Source organism: Rhinatrema bivittatum, chromosome 3 (assembly GCF_901001135.1).
Source record: "Rhinatrema bivittatum chromosome 3, aRhiBiv1.1, whole genome shotgun sequence".
NCBI lineage: Eukaryota > Metazoa > Chordata > Amphibia > Gymnophiona > Rhinatrematidae > Rhinatrema > Rhinatrema bivittatum.
The window spans coordinates 54,603,018-54,622,616 of NC_042617.1; the positions used below are offsets into that span (position 1 = coordinate 54,603,018).

General features: G+C 41.8%; 1 protein-coding gene across 3 annotated transcripts in view; it reads left to right on the forward strand.

The window, feature by feature from the left end:
* Positions 1-18,397, forward strand: part of LPGAT1 (lysophosphatidylglycerol acyltransferase 1) — a 254,068-nt gene extending 235,671 nt beyond the window's left edge. For all 3 annotated transcript variants that reach the window (XM_029593253.1, XM_029593256.1, XM_029593254.1), the window contains exons 7-8: positions 8,889-8,995; positions 11,719-18,397. In XM_029593253.1, the coding sequence (XP_029449113.1) occupies positions 8,889-8,995; positions 11,719-11,870 (259 nt within the window). In that variant the 3' untranslated portion in view covers positions 11,871-18,397. The remainder of the gene's footprint in view (positions 1-8,888; positions 8,996-11,718) is intronic.
* Positions 18,398-19,599: the final 1,202 nt, after the last annotated feature.

A 19,599-nucleotide genomic window follows, 5' to 3' on the forward strand; every position in this document is an offset into this window, starting at 1 on the left:
GGCCAACATATAGTAGAGTTGCTGTCCTATTGGACAGCCCTGTGGTGTTTGACCATTTTTGACTTAGTGGATATCACGACCAATGCAGGTGTGCTGATAGACTGTCTAGCATCAGCTCTGTGTATAGCAATAAGGCTAGAGAAGGTGTTGTCAGCTGATGACCTCATGAGCCAACAACAAGCCTCTTTCTGAAGCCTGCCACTGTGCAAAATGTATAGACCAACTGCTCCCAGAGGTATCATGTGGTAGGCATGATGTCTTCTACACTTTTGCCCAAATTTTCAAAGGCCCGCACGCATAAAATATGGGGTTTACATGCATGGCCGGGCCTTGCGCGCCGCGTGCATTTTAAAACACGCCCCGCCACACGCGTAAACCCCAGTTCGCGCACAAGGGCCAGCGCTCTCCAGGGGGTCAGGGCGAGGTGGGACAGCACTATTGTACACTGACCTGGGGAAGCATACGCCAGCAGCCGGCCAGCATGCGTAAGTTGCTTCTGCTCCAGAGGAGGGCAGTAAGTAGAAAAATTTAGAAAAAAATTGGAGTACCTAGCTGGGTGTTAGGGGTTGGGCTGGAGAGGGGAACTGGAGGAGGCCTGATTGCGTCGCTGTGTGTATTTAGGGAATATTCGCCCTCTCTGCGCGTGCCGCCTGCACATGCGTGTGCGGCCATCCGATTTTATAACATGAGCGTGCATGTTATAAAATCGGTGCATCCGTGTGCGCATGCCAGGAACTGCGCGCACACTTCTTTTAAAATCGACCCCTTTGTATTATGTAGAAAGACAAGCATTTTGGGGCACCTGAGGCCTGGAGGGGCCCATGTCTGTAACAAAGACAAAACAGTGAGCATATATGCTTCCGAGAGATTTCTGTCAGGCTGCCAGATGTAGACAATCTTCTGTGAGGAGTCTGACTACCTCCTTAGCAGATAGGGACAAGCTTGTCACAGACATCATTGATGGTTGATGACGAACAGGCCAGGAACAGCAAATTTAATTCTCAGTAGGTAACCAAACTGCTGGAGGTAGTCTGAAAACAATGTCCTAACCAATGTTTGTCTGTGTGTGTGTCTAGGTGAGTGATGTGCTGTGTAAGCCTCTGTCTGTATCTGTGTTTGGGGGTGATGTCGGGTTCATAGTTATCTTCCTTACCACACCAGTGCATACACCGGAGCATGCATTGTATGTGCACCCAATTAGCACACACTGGCTTTTGACACAAGCAATCCTGTGCTTCCTCTCTTTACGATGGATGCTACAGCTATGTTTATGCATAGGTGGGGAGAAAATGGCCTCACGCATTGTAACTAAACCTTTCACCTTGGTCTGACACTATTTATTCAGTTGAGAGGGGTGTGTAAAAATTGGCAGTGTCAGAGCTTAGATATGCTGTGCCACTTTGCCGGATAAGTAGATATCTGCCTATAGTGTATACCTCCTCTCCCACCCAGTACCTGGAGTAGGCCTATTTGTATTCATATTTTGGGGTGTAGAAGAACTTCAGCTGTGGTGTTTGGAGGGGGGAGGGTTGAGAGAACTTAGTTTGGAGATGGAGGGAAAGGGGAGGGCAACATATGGAACAATATGCCTTTGGACTTACGTCGTGAATCCTGCCACAAAACGTTCAAACAAAACCTCAAAACATGGTTGTTTGAACAAGCATACTATAGATGATCAATGTCTAACCTGAAAATTAGTTCTACTTGAAAATCAGTTTTCCTGTATAAAGTTGTCACCTACTGTTGAAGTTGATTGTTTACATTACTATTAACTGTTTTATGTAAAACCTGTTGCTATTTATTGTTCACTTACTGTATAACCGGTTACTTGTAAAGCCTTGTGCTAAGTTATTGTTTACTGTAAACCGAGGTGATGTAGACCTTTACGTACCGCGGTATATAAAAATCTCCAAATAAATAAATAAATAAATAAATGTCAGGTACTTTAGTGTTCTCCAGATTAATGGGTTGGAGGAGGGGTCTGGGCCAGTGGGTTGATGATACATGGGGGTGGGGGGTGACAGGAGGCCTGCCAGGACCCCTATTTGTTCAGTTTGTCTACACAGAAGCCTGCTTTACCCACTATCCAGCCTAATGATTATGCACCTCAGTCTACTTGTAGCCTGCTAGGACACGTCAGCTGCTGTGTAACAACTGAAGAGGAGTCAGAGGTATGGAGGCTACAGATTCCCTTCTGCCAAAGAGTAGGCAGTGATAAAGTCTGCTGTTGCTGGGGACCAGGCAGACTTCAACAGTCTGGCTCTCATCCCCCACTGCCTTGAGTTGTTGATCTGTACATCCCTCTTAGCTAAAGATCATTCTTAGCTAAGACGTATGTACAGGTCAACAACCCAAGGCAATGCAGGGGTGGGAGCCAGTCTGTGCCCATTGACTTTCTCTAAGGCACAATTAATGGGGGTTATCCTTTGAAAGTTTGGCTCCCACCTGAATAACATCATAAAAAGGCTTGGCAAAGAAGATTCCTATCACAGAAGAGACAATCTTCAAAGTCCTTTCCTTTAAGAAAGAATGCAGAAAGAGGTTTAATTCTCCAGCCTTGGAGTTTCCCATCCTTTGAGTCAAAAGAAAGGGAAATAGGCAGAAGCTGGGGGCTAAAGGGGAGACTTCAGTCGTGCTGGACAGTTTGTAATAGATCAGTGCAAGACAAGATCTTTTACTGTAGAAGTTTTATCTTTCAGATGACATTCAGTTTTTTTCAAATTTTCTTCTGATAACCCCAATGGTGGAGTTGGTATCTAATATGCGATGATCAAAAGTTGGCTAGCTCCTAATAAACTAGTCTTAAATCTAAGGAAAACTGACATAATCTTTCTTAGCAGGAAACACTGGTAAACAAATTTCTGGGAACATTTTGTTTCCTCCACAACCTTCGGTGAAACATGTAGATTTTAACAAACTGAACACAAATATGCATTTATGATGTCTGTATCACATACCGTTTGCCAGAAAAGTGCGATATACATTAAGCATTGTTATGTGTCTGTAGCGGCATAAGCTATAATGGCAATGTTGGCACCAGAAACAGTCAGTTATATGATTTTTCTGTTCCCTCCATATCATTGGGATGGCAAATGGCATGGATGGTCGCACACCTTTCAGCCAAGCTTATAGACTACTGGCGTAAGTTGCGCAACATATACGAAGAGCCCGTGCTCTGTCCTGGTCACCAATTTTGCACCCGAAGTATACCTTGTGTGTCTTCTTAATGAGTGCAGTCATACTCCTTTTCTGTGCTTTCAGAGTAGACTCACCACAGATGTAACAAAACATGTCACGGCTATTACGATATTGGCACGACATTTCATAAAGTATATGAAATTAAATCCACAAGCTTTAAACACAACAGTTTTAGCGATACGATTCGCTAATTCACACAGACGTTGCATAGGAGACTACTCATTGCTGCTGCTTATATAAGGCTGCGTCGTCATGGAAACAAGTTAGAATCTTGCAGCCGAGCTGGGGCTTGCCCAAGCAAGTTCTGGAATGATCAGGCAGAGTTTCTTGGTGTATTTTTTAAAAAGTTAGTCTCTGTTATATGTTACGTTGCTTATGGCCGTCAAAAATGCGACATGAATTTTAAAAATCATAAAAACTACTGTCCAGCAAGAAAATATATGTACCCGAGATTATGTTTTAAAATTTCACAATTATTGTAACACAAAATTGACTGTTTTTTCAAAAACCTTACGAGATGTACAAATTTCAAAGTAATATCTGTGACCAGCATCAAAAATCAAAAAATCTATTTGGAACACAAAAAAGCCTGAAGGAAACAAAAACTTTTACCAGTGAAATCTGACATTCCATTTGTCTCGCATTTTAATTTTTCAGGGTGTCAATTATCAATTGTGCAGCAAGCAAAGAAATTAGGGATAATAACCTAACCTTTAAAGCTCATGTAAAATCCATGATACGGAAATCATACTGGAAATTGCATATACTCTGGAGGTTAAAACCTTATTTGAGTATAGTGGGTTTTAGGACAGTTGTACACGCCCTTATACTTCCCTGTTTGGACTGTTGTAACTGATTATTTCTTGGTCTTCCTGCTTATTAGTATCAAAGCTATCCAAATGATTCAGAACTCTGCTACAAAAATCCTAACAGGCACATCAAGAGTTGAACCCATAACCCCCATGCTAAATTTTTTTGCACTGGTTACTTGTTAACTTTCGAATACAGTATAAGGTGCTTGTTATGATTCATTATGCTCTAAGTGATGAGACTCCTCTTTGTATCAACCCACTTCTTAAAATACAGTGGACCCTTGACTTACGAACTCAATTTGTTCCAGAGGGTAGGTTATAACTCAAGTTGGTTGTAAGTCAAGACTATTTTTTCCATAAGAAATAATGGAAATACCCATAATGCGTGCCGAACCTCCCAAAGCACCTCTTACCTAATATTTACATAATAAAAAAGGGTTGTGTAATGTGCGTAATTACCAGAAACACCCATAATTTTCCTAGTGTACTCACCAAAAAGTTATAAAATGTGCCTAGCCTACCAGAAACAATTTCATACTGTACTCACCATTCAAGTTGACATCTTTGGCTTGCAGGAAGGGAGGAGGGGGAGGATTCCCCCCTCCCCACCCCCTCAGAGCACATCTCTGGCCCCCACAAATACTAATATTCCCCTCCCAGCATACTCATTCCTCCCCTCCTGATACCTTGCTGTAGCCAGCTGAGTGCTACACTCCCTTTCTGCTGCTGCACAGAAGCTTCCTTGGTCACCAGTGATGCTGTTGCTTGCTGCAATGCCGTGCCAGGTCTGCTTATGTGCTCCTGTGAACATTTTCAGCCCTGGGTGCGCGTGAGATGGACAGGCCTCATCGGCGGCAGCAGCCAGTCACTGCAACAGCAGAGCAGATGTCCCACCCACCAAGCCCAAAAAAACACGATTGACAGGGAAAAAATGCCCAATTAGAAGCATCCGCACAAGCGGATGCACATGGCCTTGGCCGGCATTCAGGTTGTAACTCAAAACTAAAATTTTGGTTGTAACCCAAGTTGTTCGTATGTCAAGCCAGTTGTAACTCAAGGGTCCACTGTATATTGTCCGGTAAGGAACTTAAGGTCAGAGGGTCAATGTCTGTTAGATGTCCTGAGCTATAAAATGATCTGTTTGGTCAATTGCAGAGAAAAGCTTTTTTGTCTGTAGCAGGTACTATACTTTGGAACTTACTACCTGTTGAATTGCGCAAACAATCATGTAATAAGACTTTTTAAAAACTGCTCAATACGCATCTTTTTAAGCAGGCTTTTATTAGCTCATATATGTCATTGAATACAAGCTGTAAGATCAGAATGAAGAATATATTTCAAAATTTTAGAGAAATATTTACCTATAAAGTTTCCTCAAGGGCATTTAATTTTCAAAGAAAAGTTGAGCCACTCAATCATTTTTAGCACAAATACTGGCCATCAGGGTGAGCTCATTTTGTAAATGTAATTTGTTTTAATAAATTGTTTTGCATTATGTTCTACTTTTATGTAATTTAGTTATATGATATTGCTTGATAATTTTATGTCTGTATTTAATTTAATTTTACTTTTGATTTTTTATATTTTTTTTTTGTATGTTCTATGTTAACCACTTAGAACAGAGGATAGTGTGGTCTATACATTTTAAAATTAAATAGGTAGCATTTTCCCCCAACCCCTCGCATTTATAACAAAGGAGATAGGTGAGCATTGTCATGCCTTCTCATTTGCCAATATCAGGTTAAAAATGGTTGATGACATTACACTGTCCTCTGATCTCCCTGAGATTACAACTGAACTGGCCTGTTTCCTTATAAGAAACTAAGATTTAAAAAAAGCCCAAACAGTGGTTCTGAATGTTTGGGGGTGAGGATGTGGCAGACATGGTCACTGGGTGATCCACCATCTTGTAGAGAATTGAATAAAATTGATTGGTTCAAAAGATATTAGGGAAGTGGGTATTAAGTGTGATAAAAGAAGGATACAAAATTATTTTGATCCCTGCCCAGAGCAAGGTACTTTTTATTTTAATAAGAGTACTATGTTTGTGCTTTGTAAATACTATTTTTGAATGTTTTTATTGTAAACCACCCCAATCACTTTTGGGTATAGAAATACCTGTAAAAAAATAAATACTAAGAGAGAAGGAGAGAGGGAGACAAGGCATTTGTTAGAGAGAGGAGCAGTCATTCATATACCCAGAGCAGAGAGGTTTTTAAATGTAGCGTCTGATGCCAAACAAATCGGGGGGCTTTTACCCAGAGGCCCCATGTTCAAAAGATTCGTCTGGGTAACTTTGAGAGTTATCCGGACAGATCTTTGGTTTCAAAAATGTTCCCCTACTTGCCTTTTAAATTTTTCTGGAGGTCATTACGCACACAAAATGTAGCTGGCTAAAAAAAAAAAGAGAGAGGTTTGGGGGCGCTCCGGGAGCAGCAGGTTAATGCTAATTTTCAGATCTGTCTGGATCAAGGTACGTGAGCTCATGCTGGAGGGCTGTCCTAAAGTTACCCAGATTTGAATGTGGAAATGTTGGTGGCGGAGCCTTTCGGGATATACGATCCATCAAGAGCTGCTCCTTCATCTGAATGCAGTTATTCTCTCTCAGGCTGATTCAGTAAAATGCGCGGGAGAGCCGGCGCTCCGAGGCAAGCGCCCGCTCTCCCAACGTGTTCCCAGGCCTCTCTCCTGGGCGCGCGATTCAGTATGCAAATGAGGGCCTGCGCTAATAAGGAGGCGGCGGCTGTCAGCGGGTTTGACAGCCGACGCTTAATTTTACCAGCAACGGTTGTCAAACCCGCTGACAGCCATGGGTTAGGAAAACGGACACCGGCAAAATAGAGCATCCGTTTGGGTTTTGGTTTTTTGGGTTTTTTTTGGGGGGAGGGGGGTGGGCGTGGTGGGCCTCCAACTTAATATCGGAGGGTGTACAGGCGTTAATTTCTGAGAGTAAAATGTGTGGCTTGGCTGCACATTTTACTTTCTGTATCGAGCGGGACTAAGTAATAGGCTCATCAAAATGCATTTGCATGTTGAGCGTGCTATTAGTTTCAGGGGGGGGGGGGTTGGACGCTCATTTTCCACACGCTATTACCCCTTACTGTATAAGGGGTAATAATAGCGCGTGGAAAATGCGCGTCCAAACGGGGGCTAATGTTGCGCTCAGCCTGAGCGCACCGTACTGAATCGGCCTGTCTGATGGCTTGGAAGCCGAGAGGGTATCCCGGAATGAAAAGGACTTTTCAGATAGAATAGTGGAAGGTTTACTAAAGACAAGGAAGGCGACAACAAATCAAGCTTCTTATGATTTGGAAAGATTTTGCATTCTTTATCGAAAGATGAATATGTCGATCACTGAAACCTCTTTGAAATAATGATTGCTCTTTGGTCCTGAGAATGGCCTGAAAGGAGCCACATTAAGGGAGCAATTTTAAAAGGAGTTACATGTGTAAATGTAACATACTATTGTAGCAGTTTTAAGAAGCATATGAATATCCTATGGACAACTCAATGGCATATATTGTAGCAATTTTCAAAAGCCCCCTTACATGGGTAAAGTGCATTTACATGTGTAAAACCCAGTTTTAAAGCTTGTAAATGCTTTTTAAAATCAGGCTTTTAGCAACAAATTCCAACACTGTCAGCAATACCGGGTCCAGTGGGAGGAAGAGAACGATCATCTCACCCAGATATTAGGTTTCTGAGGGCAGCTGTATCGTCTTATCCTCCGTTTAGAGCTCCTCTACCAAGCTGGAGTTTCAATCTGGTTTTGAAGGCACTAATAAAACCACCTTTCGAATCGTCTGCTTCTGTTTCCTTACATTTCTTTCTCTTAAAAGCAAGTTCCGTGATGGCAGTTTGTCTAGGGACCTGCAGGCTCTGTCTCTCCGTTTTGGAATGAGGCTGTTTTCAGGACAGTTTCCATTCCTCAGGGTCTCCTTTGACTTAGGAGGTCTTACGCCTAGAGCCCAAGCCTCCATTTGAGAACACTTGGCCCAAGATGATCACCACAATGACCAGATTGGGTATGTCGGGGGAGGGACACCCAATAGGGGAAGATTCCCAGGTGGGCGCAAATGGAGTCTCATGGAGCCTGACCCCGATCCAAGTTCCGACTGGTCTGGTAGGGAGCAGGGGGAAAGTGCTGGGTCAAAAAACGCAAAAATAAATAAATAACACTCCAGCAGCCATCTCCAACACAGCCGGGTTTCCTCTTACCGACCTGCATCAAGGGAAGCAACATTTTTATGGCTGTAATTCCCCCCCCCCCCCCCCCCCTCTCCTTGGCTATGGGACGTAAAAGTAGCTGTCTTACTATTAGCAGAACTAAAACCCTTTCAGATTGAGCCTTGCCCTTCTCTGCCCCATGCCACGGTGCTTCACTCTGCAGAAAATGCTCCGAGTCATCTGAAGTCTCACTGAAAGCATTGCTAGCACTACGGAGAGATTTATTTTGGCCCTTTCTTTAAAACAAATAGGTTGTTTTTTCCATTATATTTCTTTATAAAAATGTTGTGAATATTTTCTTAAAACTGTTTTCATCTGTTTTTTGACTGGTGTTGATCTGATAAGGGAAGTTGAAAATGTTTTTGCTTTGGTTGTTTATTAGGTTTATTTCTTTATAGTACCTGTTTTTTCTTTCTCTCTTTTTTTTAATTGGAATTATCCATACAAGTTCTTTCTCGTTCAACAAAGGGAAAGGATAGACTCAGGGGCACCTCTTGAACAATTCATGGGATTTTATTTGTTTGCAAGGAAAGACTTGCACCCCTTTTGCCAAACGCCTCTCCCCGCAGAGTATTGCTTAAGTTCTGTTTTTCTGCATTGTCAATTGAATGACACACCAGGGTAATTAACTTTTTCTCTCTCTCCTTTTAGGATCTATCCAATTAAAGATGTCCCTTTAGAGACCAAAGGGCTTACTGATTGGTTGTATCAGCGGTTTGTCGAGAAGGAAGAGCTCTTGTCATATTTCTACGAAAAAGGTAGACGTGTCCATGTCCTAACACTGTTTACTGTGTATTGCAGAAAGAGTAAAGCCTGCCCACCTGTCCCCCTATAAGAGTGCAGTTGCAATCAAAGGCTGTAGTGACAAACAGAAGCAGCACGATTCCCTCCTATAATGACTACAGGCTCATGTGTTCTGCTTCTGCTTATAAAACGTAACTCGCTGTTGACGTGTAGTCCATTTACATTTGTGTAAAATTGTCCTGCACTATAGTCCGCTGTATCTGCTAATTTAGTGGCTTCGTATGGTTGCCCCACAGTATAATGCAGATAAGTTTCCTTTCTCTCTCTTTGAGTTGACGATTTTGTGAGATGGCTCAAAATTGTAGCATTGATACCATCAGGGACCCGTTTACTTAAACACTTTCCACTTCCAGAGAGTTTTAAACAAACTGGGACTGCTGCAGTGCGTTCTGGAGGCCAAATGTGCAGAAGACTCTAGAGGGCTATAAAAGTAGCATGCTTCTTCTCTACAGCTTGAGATTATTCACTTTGACTCCATGACGGGGATGTGGATGCTGAAATCAAGCAGAGCCATTGGGTATTCTGCATGTAATGAGATCCAGATGAAGGTCTCAGATTCCCAAGGGTTTTGATTATTTCACAATTACAGCCCCTGGAGTTACTTTACTCTTGCAGTTGGTTAATTAATAAATAATGCGTAGGTAACTCTAATTGGTAAAGCTGGCTTTGACAGTGTAGATCTGGGCACAGACTTATATTTTATAGAGCAAGAAAAACGTTCTGCCCGAGGAACATGATGCCATAATATAATGTGAGTGGAGAAGTGCAGACAAGTCTGTTAATGTCTGTGGGCTTGATTCACCAACAGCTTACATAGCATTCCCATTTCCTAGAAAGTGCCTCTCTCCTCTGGATTCAGAGGTTGTATGAGCCCCAGGGAATCGTTTCTTGCTTTTCCAGGAGCAGTGTAAAATGTGTTTCCTGGTCTTACATATGCCTAGCAGAAAGAGCACAATGTGCTCTTAACCTGGCGACCTTATCCCAGGGGTTCTGATAATACTGCGTCTGTGCTTCCTCTTTTGAGACCTGCCCATCCTGGGGCCTGAGAGCATCTTTTCAGAGGGCAGAAGCTGCTCATGGATGTGCTGAACCCCATTTTAGACTGTTCAGAAGTGCTGAACAATAGCATTGAGAAAGCCGCACAGAAGTACCCTTGTCGCATATCTTGTGCCTGAAGTAGAGCCTACTGTCTGTCCTCCCAATAGTTCCTCCATCCCAGGTGAAAAAACCAGAAGATTCCTTAAAAGTGAATTTTAAAAGCCCGGTGCGCACAAGTCAGGCCAGCGCATGCCACCTGGATTTTAAAAGGCGCCAGTGTACGCACGTATCTCCTGCTACACGCACGACAAAATTTTCTCATAAAAGGGGCAGGGTTGGTGTGGTCTGGGCGGGGCATAGACGTTCCTGGATTTCACATTAAAGCCGGCGCACAAGGGTCCCCTGCCGTGTTAACTTTACTTCTGCTATGGATAGTGTGTAAGTCATAAAACACAAAAAAGAAATACAAAGATCAGTGGGGTTTTAAGGATCAGGAAAAACAGAAGAGAAGGTGGGCTATTTAGGGTGGTAAGGAAGTCCTATCCCTTACCCGGCAAACTGGGAACGAAATGGGAAAACTGGTTAGTGTGTCGGCGTGCGTGTCTAATAAAATCCACCCTCTTACGCGGTAGACGCGGCATTTGCACGCATAGGCACGTGCCCCCTTGAAATTGCGTGCGCGTGTTCAGCTTATTTAACACGTGTGCATATACGCACGTATGTTATAAAAAAAAAAAATAGCCGTGTCCCTAGGTGCGATCCAGCAAAGCCGTGCACCTGTTTAAAAGTTTGAGTCCCTGCGTTTGACCATGGCTCTTAGTAGCAGTCTCACGTACGACAGCGGCACGAGGAGCCGTGCTGAAAAGCAGAGACCAGGCTGCAAAAGCTGACCTGCCCACATTGCTCCACCTCTTTCTCCCCAGCTTCTGGGGACCTCCCACCAGAAAAAGAGAAAATTACAACCATTTTGTTAAAATACAGAGTTCATTTAAAATCATGGAAACAAAAGAATTTACCCTGATGTACCACACTAAATCAAACTCAAATATGTGCAACAAGCAGAATTTTTTTTTCTCTCATTGGTTAGACCTTATAATAGCATGGTAATAAATGCGCCAAAAAGTATAACCATAGGTCAAATAACTTGCAATTTTTTTATGCTTCAGTGCAAATCTTTCATTACTTGACCTATGGTTATACTTTTTGGCGCATTTATTACCATGCTGTTTAGCATTATAAGGTGCCTATGTATGAGGTCTAACCAATGAGAGAAAAAATTCTCTTTGTTGCACCCAGGGTGTACATATTTGAGTTTGATTTAGTGTGGTACATCAGTGTTTATTCTTCTGGTTATCAATACGGCCGATACCACCGCCCTAATTGTTTGAGAGAAGTGTTGTAACAAAAGAATGTAGACATGCCTTGAGTGAAAGACATAGCAAAAGGGGAAAGTTGAACGATTTCATTTTGTTTTAAATACCAACTGAAATATCAAATAACCTTTAGTTTGTTTGTTTTTTTTAATTTAGAGTTTTTTGGGAGATATTTATTTGGGGAGGGGGTGTGAGGTGGTTTTTTTTTTATTATTATTTTGCTAATACTGCTGCTTAAATATTAGTACTGTGCTTTATTTTTCCAGGTGCTTTTCCTCCTGGCCCAAGCCAAAACCAAGCTCTTTCCCGGGAGATGATACTCAACAACAAGTGGCTCTTCCTCGTGCAGTCTTTCGCATTCTTGTCGGGTTTCATGTGGTACCGCATCCTCCAGTATTTTTATCAAAGCCTCTTTTAGGAGCCGAGCTGAGCTCGCGAACGAGCTGTGGAATCCAGGCTCTTTCAGGAGTGCATCATGTTCTTCGTGTCAATGTGAATATACAACAGTAAAGAAAATAACGGATGGTTTTTTGTTTTTCATTTTTCTTTTTAACCCTTTGTTTAGGGAACTTTTAAAACTCCGAAGTGCAGATCAATATTCTCATGACCTGCTAATGTGTTTTTAGGAACTTTTGGATGTTCTGACCAGGTATCACTTTCCCCATGCACCCACGTAAAGAAGTCAGCACTGAAGCAGAAAAAATGATCACCGCCACCGTGGAAGACCTGGAGACAAAGCTCCATTGCCGCAGGTAATGCTCAAAATTGTGGCTAGTGCCCCGGGACTGCAGCAGCGTTACCTTTCTGGCTGATGGTTCAAGCTCCAACGGTATGCGTGAGATGACTTTACTTCCACAGACACGAGCCGGGGCTCCTCTCAAAATGCCTGGGGACTGGGCCAGGAGCAGCTCGGCATGTTCTGCGGAATTGGTAGTAGCGGGCCAGCCGTTCCTCTTGCTGTAGCAGGCACCCTCAGAATCTTAAGCCAAGACTCAAGTGAGATCCAGTGTCGGACACACTTTGTAAAGAAAAACCAGCAGTGCTCAGCAATGCATTACAGAGCCAGAGCATTATGAAAGCTGTGCCTCCGGCAGATCGCGCTCTCTCTGCCTCGTACGTACCGTGCAGCACCTGCTTTGCACGTGCTAGTGAGTCCTCTCTGGAGAGGGGGCTTAAAAAATGTTCATTCACCTGTCTCGGTTCCCTGTTGTGTTTTAGAATGCAAGTTCATCCATTGATAATGAGGAAGGGTTATTTTTTGTCTTTTGCAAATTGCACTTTTTAAGATACAGTTATGAGTAAAGCCAACTCATTTGAAATAAAAATAAAAAAAAAATAAAAAAACAAAAAAAAAGGAAACGAAACTCACTCTCTAAGAAGTGGGACACTGGAAAGGCCGAAACTGGTCCTGGAGGTTTGCTTTTCACTGCCATGATGTGTGACACCATGGCCTCCCTGATGCTATCTTGTCATGTCACATAACTTGCCGATGTTTTTCTGCTCATTTCTTCACAGAGCGCTTAATACCATGGTGGGGGCAAGTGGAAGCTGAATTTCTAGCCTTTTTCTGCCAGATGTTTGAGTGATCTTATTGGAAGAGTAGAAATAAGGAAGTTGCTTTGTCATAAAATCCTAGGAAGCAGCTGGATTTTTGATGACCTACAGTAGAATTCTCTAGCTCACTATACAGATAGGTTTGCTTTGTCCACCAACGAGGTAAAGAAAAATCAGCCACTTGCTGCAGGGATGAGCCAGTGATGACGGAAGCACCAGGAGCTGGCATACAACGCGTTTCAAGGGGAACGTGCTGTCACCTTGTTTGTTTCTGGAAGGTGATGTTCATCAACCTCAGCAGTGTAATGATTTGCAGCAGTGACGCAGAAAGAACCAATTGCTTTCAATTTCCATAGTATGTAAATATGTAATCACTTATTCATGTGTACCAAAACCACAGCGACAGAAATTTTAATGTAACAATTTTTTGGAGCTCTGTTTCATTGAATATATTGGTAGGCAACCACAAAGTATTGCAGTTAAATTATAGGAAAGATTGTAGTCTTCCTGGTTTTCTCCAACCTTGCAAATGAATACAGAACAAAATTTAAATAAAATAGTTGTATATTTTTATAATTTTTTTTTTTTGGCTTCAAAATGGAAACCAAATTGAGTGAGAATTTTGTGTGTAAAAAAAAAAAAGAAAAAGCAGCATGATTAAATATACCCAACATGCTGGGTGCTTACGGATATAAGGATGGGGGTGATGCTTAACAAAAGTTCCTCTGAGGTATTTCCATATCTGGAGTGATCTTTTTTCCGGAGAAATGCAGAAAAGAGTGTTCTAGTGTGTTGGATAATCAGCACTTAATGGGAGCTTCATTTTCCAATTTCTGTTTTCTGTGATTCTGACCAACACAGAGAGGAGAATTTCTCTTATTTCAGTTTGGCAGAAATATATTCCAAGAAAAAAGCAGGACCAATTGGCGCCTTAGCATGGCCCACCAAACTTGTTCAACTTCAGCTGACATGACAAATTTAATGTGTCATGCTGCAAAGAAAAAATGATCACAAAAAGGGCATCTGTGGGCATTATCCATGAAAAATTAATTTCAGTAAGACTTCCAAAATGCAGGCAGAACTTTTTGAACGAACAGTTATGAACGCGACCCTGTGGAACGGTCAACCTTTGTTGGCCGCTCTCCCAGACATGGCCTAGTGCAATGCATATGGCAAGCTATTTTGTTTTAATCCATCAGAATAAATTTGGCAGTATTAAACTTTTAGGTTGTACAACTTGACCAAGATATTTGCTTTTCTGTATAAACGGCTGTGAGATGTCCTCATTAATAGGACCGCTGTACATCATCAAAACCTATAGCTCTGTGTTCGTTTGTAGGCACGTTCCGTAACAAAAGAAACATGCCTGTTTGATGTTGCTCTGTCCATCCTTTCTGTCCTGTCCATCCATACATATGTGTATGGACAGATGTGACTGTGCTGTGAGACTGAGAGCGGCTACATGACAGTGGGAGCTGGGTGGTAGCAGCAAGGCCATGTCATCCCTCCTGCCTGATACAGGCTAATGGGATTTCAATCTGGTTTTTTTTAATATACAATTTTTTAATTTTAGCTTCTTTGGGAATTGAATTGGTTGACAATGGTTTATTTGCTGCTGTTTGACCCAGACAGTCGGAAGTTAGTATGTCAGTATTTCGGTAGCTCAGTTGGGAATAAACTCAGACATCGTTGCAGTATTGTGGCCCTTGATAGAGCCACTTTGAGTAGAAACGCCTGTTCCTTTTAGGTCCATTGTGAAGAAAAGTAGGGCTGGTGGATAACCGAGGAAAGAGTGGCCTGGGTACTCTAAACTGTGCTTTGGGATGGGGTCATGTCATAGCAGTGCCAAGGAAAGAGAAGGAAAAGGGCAACAACATTTGCCATCCAAGGCTGGGGTGAACAGGCAATTAAGTTATAAAATGAGCTGTCCATTTAGAGTAGGAAAAAAGACCGTGTGATCTGTGGTGGCAAGAGAATGAGTTTACTGGGAGATTTAGGAAGACTGAAGCATAGTTGAGGCAAATATGATAAAATGAAAGAAACAAACCATCAGTGTCTCTGCATCAGTACATAAGTATCCTAAACAGTATATGAGAAGTGTATTACATACTAAGGCTGGCTGAGAAACCACTTGGTAACTTTTGCCGAACATCTTCTAATATATTTTTATTATAGCAAACACTATATTTCATGGTGGCAAAGCTGCTGCTTTCTGAAATCCAAACCTGTCCAGATTTGTGGTGCACCAGTCTTGCTTTTTTCCAGAAGGACAGTACTTCTGCTGTTTGTTTCCTAGTTACATGTCCATTTCTTCACGGAGTTTCTTCTTGCATTTGGTTGTTAAGTAGTGGATGTCGGGCATGGCTTTCATCAGTTGTATGTTAAAACTCATGTTTCTGCTTCTAAGTAAGACAAACCAGAAAAAAAGATTTTCTTCCAGAAAATGAAGAAAAGCCGGTGTACGTCACTACTTTTCAGATGGGATCATTACCCTCCATGGTATTATTCCAGCTCCCCTCTCTTCCCTGCTTGTTTTACAACAAGGTGGAAGTATAAAAAAGGTCTTTTTTTTTTGTATTGCCATATATCAGTGTGAACCATCCGTCATGTTGTAAAACAGTGCATTTATTTGCACGGGGTATAGAATAACACTGGGGACCAAAGCTGATTTGAACATGTTCAGCTCTCAAGGCTGCCACAAGCCATGTGAAGCAGCTGGCTCATTCGTGTGCTGTCTGAATCACTTGTACCTATTATGACTTTGTCCTGGGACCGGCATCCCTTACAAGGGAGGGCATTGGATGGTTTGGAAAAAGGAAAGAAATGGGAGCCATATGAAAAGAAGCAATGTCGTTTTCAAAATTACATATTTGTGGATTTTTTTTTTTTTTTTTTTTTAAGTTTCAAGAGCAAACTGAAAGAAAATGTTTATTCTAGTTGCAAATTCTACATGCACGCATTTTGAATGGCTCTGTTTTTGTTGTGTCAAGCAGTTGAGACATCTGTGGAGCCCAGGGATTCTTCACATCAGGGAGTCCCACCATTTCACTTTTTTTCCACCATTTTGATTATCAGATTGTTTATAAATTTAACAAACTGTTGTATTAAAGTGAACTCATTTCTTTTAGCATTGATATTACTGAAAAGTTGTGTTTATTTTGTATGATGAATTTTAGTTTTCTGGCTGCCAATATTGTATACTTTGAACCTGTTTTTTTGAATTTTCCTTTATCCTTTGTGCACATTTGCATGTGGTTGTGTCTGATGCGAGTGACTGAATGTAATGGCTAGAGACAGTGACTGTAATTTGATTTTGTAAAGGGCTGGTCATGGAGGGATTTATTTGTTAAAACATTTAGTGTCCTATTGCCTCACTAGATGCTGCTATAAAAAATAATTTTAGGAACTGATGGCATGTATCAGGAAAGTAGGAAAAAAACTATGAAAGTCTCCCCCGCACAGATAATAATGGAAGAAAACCTGTGGTCTTTGGTGTGAGGCAGGGCAGCTGACTATTCAGATTAAAGGCTTAAAACCTTTACCCCTAGTACTTAAATGGTGGGGGAGGGGAGTCACATTTTTTACTTTGCTGGGGGAATAAAAACAGGGAGTGATGGATGCACACATACAGTGTCAATAACAATCAAAAATACCATTTGCAAATTAGGAGATGGAGCTATGTCTGGATCCACACACACATTTCGGCATGTGCCTCAAAGGTGATTGCGCGCTGGCAGAGATGTGCAGGGCATTCGTCTCTGGCATAAAACTGGCTGCAAGGACTTACTGAGTGTGGGACTGTGAGCTCATGCACACTGTGAGTCCCTGGGACAGCCCAGACCCCTCCTCTCGCCAGTTTTCTTTTCAAATGGGGTGTGTGATAGGAGGGGAGTGGAACATGGGTTTGGAGAGGAGGATGACTAGAAGTGCGGGGGATGCAACGCTGGGTTTTCATCTTATTCTTGAGGGGTTCTATAGCATGAAATGGAAAGAACGTTATACATGCTGGTGCTCCTATTAATTTGTAATAGAGTGTTTAATATTTTGGATAAATGTACTGTATCACCTAATTAGGGGCCTGATTTTCCCATAGACACAGAATGGGGGGAAAAGCCTTAGTCAATCCGTCCCTTGTGATATGTAAATGGCACTGTCTGGTATTTCTTAGTGAGAGAGTGAGGCATGCAAACAAGTCTGCTTTTCAGGAGAATACCAACCATGTGTAAGTCAACCATAAACAAGAGCTGCTGTGTTCAAAAAAAAAAATCTGAGGAATATTCATCATAGGTGTCCTGAAAACCAGACCTGTGTACAGCCTTCAAGGAATTTGATACCTCTGAATTCTTTTATTTAAAAGAGACTTTCTTGCTACATCAAAGGGCAGCCATGATGTCCAGCTAGGTGGAAGTCCCTTCAGACTGGGCACTAGGCTTTTTTTTTTTATTTTTGTTTTGAGGGTTTTGGGTTGTGTTTGTTGGTTTTGTTTTGTTTTTTTTCCTACCAGCATGAAAAATCGACTACATCTTGTGCCTGGCAGCTGCAAGAGAGTGTCTGTAATGTCCTCTCATGCCCGTGCAACTCTGCTCCTCCTGCTGCTGGTTACAAGATGGGCATGCTCAGTAACAAAGGCAGAGGAGTCTCCAAACAAGGGACCCTGTTTGGGCCCTTTGAGGTTGCACAATTTCCCTTTAACGTCTCCTTCAGGCAGTCCGTTTTCTTCCTCTTTCAGAAGAGTTCATTTTTTACCCTAAACTAGTTGCTTACTCTTCTAGCTTGGAAGCTTGCTCCACACCAGCGTAGGAAGCCTTCTGGTGATCACTAGGGGACACCGTCTGCTGGCGCCAAGCAAGCTTTCAGCCTAGAAGAGGCAGCCTTAGATGTGGAGAAGTAAAGTTACAGTCTCCTGGAGAGACTGCCCTTTTCAGGTGCTCTCTGGTGTAGCAGTACAATATGCAGTGTTGTCACGTCCGTTTCGTCACTTGGTCCCGGTACACTTCTTCAATGTTTTTCCATGAACTTTTCATTCTGTTCTGGGAGTCCTGTAGCATTCATGTGTAAACAAATTTAAGAGTTGAACATAGCGAGATACCAATCCAAACTTGCAGCTCAGCATTGAGCTATTACATGTATCACTTATGAAGTGATGTCTTACCTCTGTTTTCTTTCTGAATTTGTGTGTGGGTTTTATTTTTATTATTATTTTTTTTTTTTTGTGAGGAAGGGAGGTAGACAATAATAGAAGGGTTTGTTGACTGTAAAGCACTAACATATCCAGTGCTGACCAGCCCTGTTCTCATATATTTAAAAAAGCCATTGTTTTTAATTCTCGCTTAGTATGAAAGTGTTTGTTTCTGCTAAAGAAAATGTACCGGTATTTAAAAAAAAAAAAGCCACACAATTTCCCTCTTTTTTTGACTAAAAGACAAGTCAGCTTTATGAGCAGGTGTGACCATATCATAACATGCTGATCTGATATAAATCAATAAATTTTTCTCTCTCAGGACTCAGATAATCTTGTACTTTGCCTTTCTGATAATCTGTGCGTTTCTCTCTCGAGCTCACTGGCTGAATGAACACGGGGCGTCCCAGCTGGCTCAGCAAAGCACAAGGTGACCAAGAAGTTCATACATAGGAATTTTAAACAATTACTGCTAAAAAAAAAAAAAAAAAAAAAAAATTGTGAGCCCAACATTGAAAGCATGTTTAGCACTAGATAGCCAGATAGTCAATGGGCGGATTGGGGCAGGGCTATATTCAGCCTTATCCGGTTAAGTTAAACAAATAAGTTGGAGCTGTTAAATAGCAGATCTAAAGTTATCCGGATATAACTTATCTGGATAACTAGAACTTATCCCATTATATTCAGCAGCATAGCCGTGCTGCTGAATATCCTTTCTAAGTTATCCAGTAATATCTGGATAACTTAGATAACCGGATATCTTTAAATATTGGGTCCAGTATGTTTAAAAGTTTATTTTACTATAAGAGTTACTTTCTGTTGATTGTCTGAATAACCTAACATGTTGATGTTTTGTGTATGAATTTTGGTTACTGCTAATTCAGGTTTTTTATGCTCTTAGAGAGAGAACAAGTTTTAAATTGCTCTATGGAAGATGTTATAAGCCTAACTGGAAATTAAAACAGCACTGCCTCCAGAGTCTTTTCCCCAGACAGTTGTTAAAATGGCTTTCATGTCTAATTTTTCATGTCTAATTTTGTAGTTTTCTCACCCCCTAAGTATATCTGCTAAATTTCAGTTGTAAAAAGTTTAGATGAATGGAAATGCATTGCTGGATATTATCTCCCCATTCCAAACCAACTCACAACTCGTGCGGCTTCCTACCTGTCCCGTCACCCTTCTCATAGCATTTTTTTTTCCTCTCCCACCTTCCAAGGCAGTTAAGAGCTTATCTCTCAAGGTGTCGAGTCACCAATGAGGGGAGACTTTTGTAATCTTTCATTCTGTCACTCCCATTTTCTTCTTCCTTCTTTGTGACCCCCTCACCTCTTTCCTTTGTTTCTCTCCTATTTTAATCTTTTCTAATCTCAGTTGAGCATGCCTTTATCCATTGACAAGCAGGCATGAATTAGCC